The 10,346-nt window shown below is 39.8% G+C and overlaps 1 protein-coding gene across 1 annotated transcript in view; it reads right to left on the bottom strand.

Moving 5' to 3' along the window:
* Window positions 1-5,414: 5,414 nt before the first annotated feature.
* Window positions 5,415-10,346, bottom strand: part of HPRT1 (hypoxanthine phosphoribosyltransferase 1) — a 39,764-nt gene continuing 34,832 nt past the window's right edge. The window contains exons 8-10 of the mRNA XM_006881880.1: window positions 6,496-6,542; window positions 6,250-6,326; window positions 5,415-5,462 (exon numbers count right to left, since the gene is read on the bottom strand). Coding sequence (XP_006881942.1) covers window positions 5,415-5,462; window positions 6,250-6,326; window positions 6,496-6,542 — 172 coding nt within the window. The remainder of the gene's footprint in view (window positions 5,463-6,249; window positions 6,327-6,495; window positions 6,543-10,346) is intronic.

Below are 10,346 nucleotides of genomic sequence, written 5' to 3'. Positions count from 1 at the left end.
TGAAAGGTGGCCATAAACGAAAGAATTGACACTTTTGGACTGAAACTAAAAAGCAAATATGTACAGGCGTAAGCAAAATCAGACTGTCTCATGCGTTGTTAGCATAATATCAGCAAAAGCCACTCCTTACACAAAAACACCATGCTTGGTAAGATGCAGGGTCAGCACAAAAAGAGGAAGACCCTCAGTGAGATGGACGGACACAGTGGCCACAGTAATAGGCTCCGCCCAGCAGATGCCGTGAGGTTACTGTTTGGTTCTATTGCATGTTTAGGGACCAATTGGATGGTATCTAAAAACATTAATAACAAATAGTTACTATTTTTTTGTTCTACTCAAAAAAAGTTTTGTTTCTAGTCACAAGTAAAGGGGCTCTGGTAACCTAGTGATAAAGAATGGCACTGCCAAAAGAAGGAACTTAAGGAATTTGTGAAAACAAGACTAATCTAGAAGAACTTTTAAGGGAAGTGGGAAGTCTTTTACACAGAGACACCAAAGGAAAGTGGACAGACCATAGAAACCAGAAACAATAAAAAAAGAAACACAGCACAATAGCAATGATAAAACCTGGCCTGTCAATATCACACTTGATGTGAATGGACTAAATGCATCAATCAAGAGAAAGAGAGTAGCAGAATGGATAAAAAGCAAAGCCCAATAATACATTGTCTCCAAGAGACACATCTAATAAATGAAGAGAAAGGTAGACTTAAAATCAAGGGCTGGGAAAAAATATACCAAGCAAATGACATCCAAAAAAAAAGCAGGAGTGACAATACTAATCTTTGATAAAATAAACCTCAGAATGAAAATCACCATAAAAGATAAGGATTAAATGCACAGTAGATCAAGAAGACATAACATTGGTCAACATGTATGTGGCAATTGATAGACCTGCTAAATACATAATACAAAGGTTAATAGAATTGAAGAAAGAGATAACACGACAATAGTGGTAGAAGACACTTTAACACACCACTCTCACCAAAGGATAGGTCAACTCAAAAGAAACTTCACAAAGATGCAGAAAATCTAAATTATACATTCAGCCAACTCGACCTTGTGGATGTATTCCGAGTATGCAGCCAACTAAAACTGAACTCACTTTCTTCTGAAGTGCACATGGCACATTTTCCAGAACTGATCACATATTAGGGCACAAAGCAAGAGACCCAAAATTCAAAAGCATTGAAATGATACAAAGTATCTTCTTAGACCACAATGCTATAAAACTAGAAAGAGAATAAAGCTTATAAAATCACCAATGTGGAAGCTAAATAACACCCTGCTAGAGCATGATTGGGTTACAGAAGAAATAAAGAACGAAAAAAAAAGAAAGATCCAAAACCTCTGGGATGCAGCTAACGCAGTGCTCAGGGGCTAGTTTTGCAATAGGCAAAAACATAAAAAAATGAAGAAAGAAGCAAAGTCAATGATCTAACCCAACACTTCATCAAAGTGAAAAAGAACAACAATCTAACCCTCCAGCCTCTAGAAGAAAGAAAGTTATAAGAACTAGAGCTGAAATCAATGAGATAGAAAACACAAAAACAACTGAAACCACCAAGAAAACCAGGAGCTGGTTTTTCAAAAGGGTCAAGAAAATCGACAAACCATTGGCAAACTTAACAAAAAAAAAAAAAAAAGAAGGCACTAATAAGTCACTAAATTAATGATAGAGGTGACATCACAACTGAACCAGAGGAAATTGATTTTAGAATATTATGAAAAACTATAATAAATTTGAAAACTTAAGAGGAAATGGACACATTTCTTTGAAACTCATACACTACCCAGATTGACACCAACAGATGTAGAACACTTGAACAGACCCATCACAAAAGAAGAAATTGAGCAGGTCATTAAAAAAAACCTCCCCCTGGACCAGATGGTTTCATGGCTGAATTCTACCAAAACATTCAGAAAAGATTTATCACCAATTCTACTTGAAGTCTTTTTAAAAATACTACACAACTTGGGAAAGGCTGGAGAGCATTATGCTGAGTGAACTACCAGTGTCTCATAAAGACAAGTAATCCATAAGACCATTATTTTTAAAATAGAAGGATAACTATTAAAACATGTATAGGCACTCAAGGGGAGTGGAGAGGTGAGAGTGGAGGGATGAGGACAGGTAGGATTGCAGTTTGGTGAGTACAGGGAGGGGGACAAGGAAAGGGGAAGGATCTAGTAGAAAAGACAGGGTAAATGATGGGCAAGGTCCAATAGTGATAGATTTTATGAAACATGATGCATGAGAATGGTTGTATGAAGCAGTGTGAATGAAGACTAGTGTGAAATGCAATGTATACCGAACTTTGTAAACAAACCAATAAAAAAAGATCTGCTTCTATACCCTAAGCCTTTCCTACTGGTAACTTTCACCTTGATTATTTATTTTTAAACTCAGTAATATCTGCATTCTTCTTTTTAATATTTTATGTTACTTTATGTTTAAAGAATGGATGTGATAAATGGTGAACAAATTGTCATCTTCAATTGAACATATATCAATTTTTTAAAACATGTATTCCAATTGACTAGCTAGAGAAGAAAAAAAAAAAAGAATTGTACTGCCAAGCCAAAGGCACACAGTTTGACTCCACCAGCTGCCCCTTGGGAGAAAGATGGACAATCTCCTCACATGAGATTTACTGCCTCTGAAAATCCACTGGAGAGTCAGCTATGAGCTGGTTTTGACTTCCCAGTAAACAACAATCATAGATAGTTCAGACATTATAATTTTCAAATATTTTAATTGCATTTTTATTTCCTATTGTTCACACTTTCTGAGCACCTACATGCTAGTTGTATATGTACTTGAGTTTGTAAAGCAGCTACAACATCACTTAACTAGAGTTTGAGGGAGTTAGAAGAGGAAAAATAGGTCAGCTTTATGTTCTTGTGAAAGGAATAAAAAAGACCCAGGTTTAAATCTTAGATCTCTCATTCACTAGTTGTGCACCTGACTTCTCAGAACATTAACTTTCCTGTACCGACTGTTGTGTATGGAGTGGTGACTATACACCAGATGATTATCCTATTTTGACTCCCTATCTCAACCTAATTAAGTATCACATTAAGTCCATAAAATGACAGCATTAGTCCTATTAACTCGCTCAGAAAACAATTCTGAAGTTAACTAGCTTGGTTCCATGGGAAACAGCTAATAAGCAAGGCCAGGGCATTTTAACCCAGAGCTATTAGTTACTCATTCAATGACCAATTATCATTTGCATTCAACATTCCTACCCTTCTCCTGGAGCTCGCATTAGGGTCAATATGGAAGGCAAATGCTAAATGAAGACAAAAGGCAAATTGATGGGCACGGTTCAGTGGTGATAAGTTATATAAAACGTAATGCATGGGATGATTGTATGACACACAATGTGAATGAAGAATAGTTTGAAACCCAATATATACAAAGTTTGTTAGCAAACCAATATAAAAATGGTCAAGAACCAACAATTTTCTACCTACAAAAATGGTCATTTCATATGGTTCAACCTAATAGGGGTGGTAGGTGCAACTGGAAAAACGGAGTGGGTGGGAAAAGGAGGACCTGTTGTATTCAAGAGGGGTCCCACCTCAGTGAGTGCCTTTTGAGCAAACACTTGGGGAGAGAGTAGTCTAGGATGATCTGGTAAAGATTTACACCTTTGGGGAAACTCACTGAGGGTCAACAGCAGTGTGTTTGGTTTTCTGCTTCCTATCACCCAGCTCCATCCACTGTATGTCTCCTCCTTCCTATCTGTTGGATTTCTCACTTTTCTTACTGCCATCTGACTGAAATTTTATAGAGCAAATTGGTTTTCCATTCAACAAATCACACACATTTTGTTTCGGGACACTGGACTATAATGCCCACATACCTACTTCTTTGCTCCATTTCCCATTTCCAGTTTTCCTTCATTTCTATCCCTGCTTACCTTCTACAGTAAATGCTTCCCTTCTGATCTCTCACAGTCAATTCTTCCAAGGAGCATCTGCCTCCCTGGTGGTGGTGATCACTTTGTATAGGTCTGTCTGCTGTTTGACTGCAAGGGTGAGTTCAGTTCCAGGCTTGAAGGGTGTGACTAAGTAGCCCGATCTCATAGATTTCACAGCCTCTCTCAGACCAGTAAAGGCACCTGGTCTTCAGTTGAATTTTATTGCACATTTGATTTTTTGTTTTGTTGTGTATTTTTTCTCCCACTCAATCTTGAGTGGCTGATGTGGATCTGATACTACACATTGGAATTTTTATAAATAAACTTAAATTCTGGATATATACATATATGTTGTTGACTGCCTTTGAGTCGATCATGACTCATAGCGACCCTATGAACAAAAGGCCTGAAGTCTTTCTACAACTATCAACATTTATCAAAGTTCATAGAGTTTCCAGAGGCAGGTTGTTTAGGAAGTGGATGCTACTCCTGCTATATATATAGTTGTTGTTTGACAGGGTTCCCTGACAGATTGGTTGTGGGACACAAAGGGGGGGGATGTGACACCCATGTTTTATGTTTCACGTGACTAACAGAAGGTAGAAGCTGGTATTGACTGAGATGAAGAAGGCTATGAGGACTTTGGGGAGGAAATTTGCTGTCTCCACCAAACCATTCTACCAGACATTCATTATTTCCTGTGCTTGGTAAAGATTATAATGAAAAGCTACTAAACGTTCACAGACAAGGAAAAGGTAACCAGCAGAAAAACTCTACTGAGTTAATCTTTAGAGAAAGGATAGGTATGCATAGTCTTTTAAAGAGACAATCTTTATTTTATAGACTTTTTTAATACTAAAGAATTGAAAAAGTGGTAAAAGCTCTTTTAAAAAAATTTTATTTGTATTTAAAATGAACTGTTGACAAAGCTTCACCAGAAATAATCAGAACAAGTGGGAAAGTTCATTCATACTAGTGAAATACTACTAAATTTTAGGATATGATCCAGGACCCAAGAAAACTCTTAGATAGTGTCACTGATGCAAAAGCCAACTGGTTTTCCCTTTTCTAAACGCGCGGTCGTATAACAAACAAGAGTCAATCATTCCCGTTCTTTCAGGAATATATAAAAACTAAAATACCAATTAAAAAACTAATATCTCTTCTCTTCAATCGTTTCTTTCAGATATGATTTCAATATTTTCACTCGTGAGTGGTGCGGTCTAACAGGTTTTCTTTTTCACAAGTCAGACAACCACCATCCAGCTCACCATCGTCACTAGGTTCATAGTGCAAATAAAGAGTTCAGGACTGCAGCAACCGGCATTTCTAATATATAAAACAGATTCAATTCGCAGACGGCACATGCAAAAAGCTCTACAAAGCAGATGGTCACAGGACTAGGACGTTTGATCATTTTACCGTGGGTGTCACATAGGGACACCAGATGTTGCCAAACTCTAGCCTTCAACTTGAACCCTCTGCTCAGGCTTTGTATTTGGCTTTTCCAGTTTCACTGATGACACAGATGTGCTGGAAAACAAACAAACCCCAGAAAACACCCATTAGAAAGGTGCGTGTGGAGAAGATAGGCAAGAACAGCATTTCACATCCCGTCTAAGAACAGTGTTGGGCTGTGGGGCTCTTAATGAGGGGACAGAGGTAGTCATTATGCGCGCGTTAGGCCATTACCTCAGGAAGGGGAAAGTACACTGAGCCTATTGTTTGAAAACAAAGCAGTATTTTGTCACATGAGATTTACTGGTTTGGGATAAAATTTTTTTGTCTCAATATTTCATTTTGAATGATGAAGTGGACGATTTAAGTGTATCAAAGTGGTGGCGAGAGGAGTTAATTATAAAATGTGACATGGAAAGGCTGAGTCCAAACTGCTGTCATTTTTCTTGGTACGGTCGTCATCATTTTCCTCCACCCCATTCACAAAGACACGATGGGCCTCCTGCATATGTACAGAGGAGGGAATGATGACTTAAACGAGCTCCTTTATTTCTTACTTTGGGCCTCACTTGCCATCTGAAATGCTAATGGGACAGTTATTCTCTACCAGAGCTGTTTGTTTGACGATTTCAGCCAGAGAAGAAGTGTCACCCTAGTCTGGCCAGGTTCCAGTTCTAAGGACACCTGGCCTTGACTATGGCTTTATGTGGCTAATGGAAATCATCAGACCGCTCAGATGAGCAGGTGCTAGGAAGAGAAAAGAATTCTTCTTGCTCCTAGGTTTTTCTCTGGACTCTGAAAAGTGAAAGTGTGGGCTTAAAAAAAAGGGGGAAAAAAACCCCCCACCAGCAGCACTACTTACATTCAAATCCCTGAAGTATTCATTATAGTCAAGGGCATATCCTACAACGAACTTGTCTGGAATCTCAAAGCCAACAACTAAAAGGAAGAACAGGGTATCATTTAGGCACAAAAAGTATCCCATACAAATCAGATACTTGCAAATGTGTCCCCTCAGCAAGTATTCTCCCAAGTCACTAAACCATTTCACCTAAAGCCTATTTATGTTACAGATGGTTAAATGATTGACAAAAAGTAATTCACTTACAGTCTGGTCTGTAGCCAACGCTTCGAGGAGTTCTTTTCACCAGCAAGCTGTTAATTACAAAATGTGACATGTGACATATACAGACACTCCAAGGCGCGCACACTGCGCCAGAGAGAGAGAGAGAACACAACCACAACACACATCTTGCCCGTCTACATTTAGTTTAGGATGGTCAGCTTTAATGCGCCCCAAAGAGACTGGGAAACAAGACGCTAAATGGCAGGGATCAGCAGGCAGAGGCAGCGAGCAGGGAGCCCCCACTGTAGATCTGTCCCCTGACTGTGCTGCACTTGGGGCAGGTTATTAGGCTCTGGGAGCTGCCACTCTTTCTCCTAGAATAGGTTTATAGCTGAGCGCTTTAATCACTGGTCACCAGGTCTCTGCTTTTAGTATGAATCCCTTGAAATATAATCCCTGAAACGCAATGGCACTGAAGAGGTACATCCCCCTTCATCAAAACTGGCTTGCAAACAGGAATTTTTCAGGCTAACCAAACCCAACCCTCTGCCGTGAAGTCAGTTCCAACGCCCATCAACCCTGCCTCAGGTTTCTTTGCAGGAGGAGGCTGCCCATCTCTCTCCTACAGAGTGGCTGGTGGATCCGAACCACTGACCTTCCAGTAAGCAGGGCAACATGTAATGCACTATGCCACCAGTGCTCCTTTGCAGACTAAAAGGAACCAATATTTGGGTTTTTCTAAGCAAAAGCTGCAAGTGGAATGTGCTAGTTTGATAACTGAAATGCTGCCTGTTGAAAATTTTTGCTCCCTAAAAAAAAAAACACAACCCCAAACAACAAAAAGCGACAAAAAAATAAAATGTGAAAACTTTAAAAAAAAAACCCAACAAACCAAACTACACAAAAACAGAAAGTGGCGCTTTGAATGCCTTTACATATATTAAGATCAATCCCAATGAGATGTCAGATTTCCAGTCCAGTCTCCCCACAATATTTAAAGAGTGAAAAAGAGCCCAAAGTGATTCTCAACCTTGGTTGCATGCTGGAATCGTCTGGGAAGTTTTGAAAGACAATACAAAGCCAGCCTGTGCAGGTTGCACCCCTAACCACTACCTCCAAACTTCCAGTGGGGAGACACTGGCTTAGGTTTGTATTTTTCAATCCCAGGTGACTCCAGTGTGCAGCCACAGTTTCGAACTACTGGCCTAAGACATAGCCCCTCAGGGGTCATTTAATTAAGTTCCTCATGATTCCTTCCCAGTAATTAGCTATAGGATATGCTTGGACTAAGTTTCCATTTAGAAAACAAATACTGGCAGGTGGAGGTTATGAACTTCCTGACTTATTCGTGTTGGCCCTTTAATGTCATGTAAATTGGCCCTCACTTTGAAACCACTGAACCAACTTCTAACATCCACTTGCACGAAACCAACTCATCGAGTTGGTTCTGATGCACACTGAGACTTCTGAGGCTGTGATCTTTATGGGAAGAGACCACTGCCTCCTTAGAGCCACTGGTGGATTCAAACCGATGACTTTTCATTTACACACTACACCACCAAGGCTCTTTTTTTCTTGCACCACTAAAGTAATGCTAAATAAAAATACCATGCACCTGTTCAGACTTAACTAAAACTTTGACTTATAGACATGCTTAGGAAAGTATCTTGTTTGTAGTCCAGGGACTGCCTGTAAACCAAACCCATCAAAACACCACCTTCTAAAAAAACCAAACAACACCACCTTCTCTCCACTTAAACTCACTCAGGAATATACCAGAAAAGGTGGCACTGAACAGTGCAAGCTTTACTTAGAGTTCTCGGAAATGCAGCCCCTCATAGGCATTGGGGTCTACGTATTTCGTAAAGCTCCTCCAGTGAGGTACTAATAGAGCTCATTTTTCGAGGTAATTTCCATACTTGCAATGGGTAACTACTCCCAAGAGCATATCCAGGTGGCAATAAGCATATGAAAATATGTTGAACATAAGCTATTAGGGAAATACAAATCAAAACCACAATGAGATGCCACTTCACATCCACTAGAATCTCTAGTAATAGTAAAAAAGAAAATAACAAGGGCTAGTTAGGATGTGGAAAAATTGGAACCTTCAGACATTGCAGGTGGGAAACAGTGTCTCAGCAAGTGAAACACAGAATTACCATATGACTCAGTTAATTTAATCCTAGATTTATACCCAAAAGAACAAATGTGGCATCAGAACTTTTTACTTTTCTATCCACTGTCTTAGACATGACCACATAGCAAGGTGACAATGTGTAAGAAAAAGGAATCTTCCCCTGGGGACATGATCTCTGGCTGTCATAACTGCAGGCACATGGTTTGCTGTAGATCAATGTCTTCTACATCATCAATAGCTAAGAGGTCAACATGAGAGAAAGAGATAACTAGACTGTCTAATTTTTCTGGCAAAGTGTAGCCTGATGGAGCCCTGGAGATGGAGCCAGAGATAAAGGTTCCGCTTGCCGGAAGACTGAAGGAAGAGCTGACATGTGACTGCCATAAGACAAAGCTTGCTGGACAACGGAGAAAACCAGGGGTGTCTTGCATTTGTGTTGCTAGAATGAACCTGGACTTTCACTTGTTGACTGAGAAACTATCTGAACTGAGGAATTGTGTTTTGCTGTTAACCTGGCTTTTCACTGTGTGGTGTCCTTTGCCTCCCCTATTCCCTATTTCCCTAATAAACATGACAACTGTAGAAAAAGAGATTCTATACAGTCCGTTGGTAATTTGGACCTAGTGATTAACAGAAGTAGGTGGAGGAGCATGGGGTGGGTGGGGAGTCATGTTTGACCCTAAAGGTTTTATACTGCAGATGATGTTGGTGAGGACAATTTCCCCTTATGGAGTTAATAGAAGTCAGACTTGGCTGTTCCCATTTTACCATTGCTCCTTTTATAACGGAAAGCAGGTGCGTTCAACTGTGCAGTAGCCTAAACATGGAAAAGAAAGTATCTGCCAACTGCTGAACGGATAAACACAACACAATATGGTACACCCATACAACCTAGAATCCAGGCATAACAGGAATTCAATAATTTCTACATGTAAAATTCACTGACACTGATTGCATTTTTCAAATTGTGCATTCTCTCCTTTTCTGAGTTGTTCCTCCCCTATTAATACAAACTAACAGCCTCTTAAATCTCCTATTTCTTTGGAGCTATTGTTGTGAATTTGATCCCATAAAGTTATTTCTTAAAAGAGACAGATCTTTTTGTACTCGTTAAGCTACACTACCATTTGGTGGCATAGTGTACTATGTGTTGGGCTGTAACTGCAGGAGTCTCCTTTTGTACAGATGTATAGCCCAGTGGAGGGTTGCTATGACTTTTAACTGACTTGACCTCAGTGAGTTTATGTTGCTCATTCTAAGAAGACTTCAGAGGATATTTTTGGTATACAGCTTGAAGATTATCTCAGCACAATAGTTTCAGGAGTTCGACCATTCTCCATGATTTCAGAAAGCCCAGAGGCCATAAAAATTTGAAATTCCATTCTGCACTCCCACCTTTAAGATCAAGATTCTTCTACAGAATCTTTGATCAAAGTGCTCAGTAGTGGTAGTTGGACACTATCTAGTTCTTCCAGTCTCATGGTAAAGGGAGCTGTTGTTTATGCACGCAATTAGCCACCCAGTCCATGTCCTCCTCCTCCTATTCCTGGCTCTCATTCCTCTACTGTTCCAGGTGAATACAGACTAAATGTTGTACCTTGAGGACCACCTGCAAGCTGTTAAGACCTACACAACAAACAGGTAAAACAAATGCACTAAACTGGTGATTACGCCAATTAACTCATTAACTGGGGGGGGTGCGTGTGCGTGCGCGCGCGCTCAAATCAGATCTGACTGGTACAGGAGGATATTG

The sequence above is a fragment of the Elephantulus edwardii genome, unplaced genomic scaffold (assembly GCF_000299155.1).
Source record: "Elephantulus edwardii isolate Elephantulus edwardi_28Jun2011 unplaced genomic scaffold, EleEdw1.0 scaffold00016, whole genome shotgun sequence".
Taxonomy (NCBI): Eukaryota; Metazoa; Chordata; class Mammalia; order Macroscelidea; family Macroscelididae; genus Elephantulus; species Elephantulus edwardii.
This window is presented reverse-complemented; position numbering and strand designations above follow the sequence as displayed.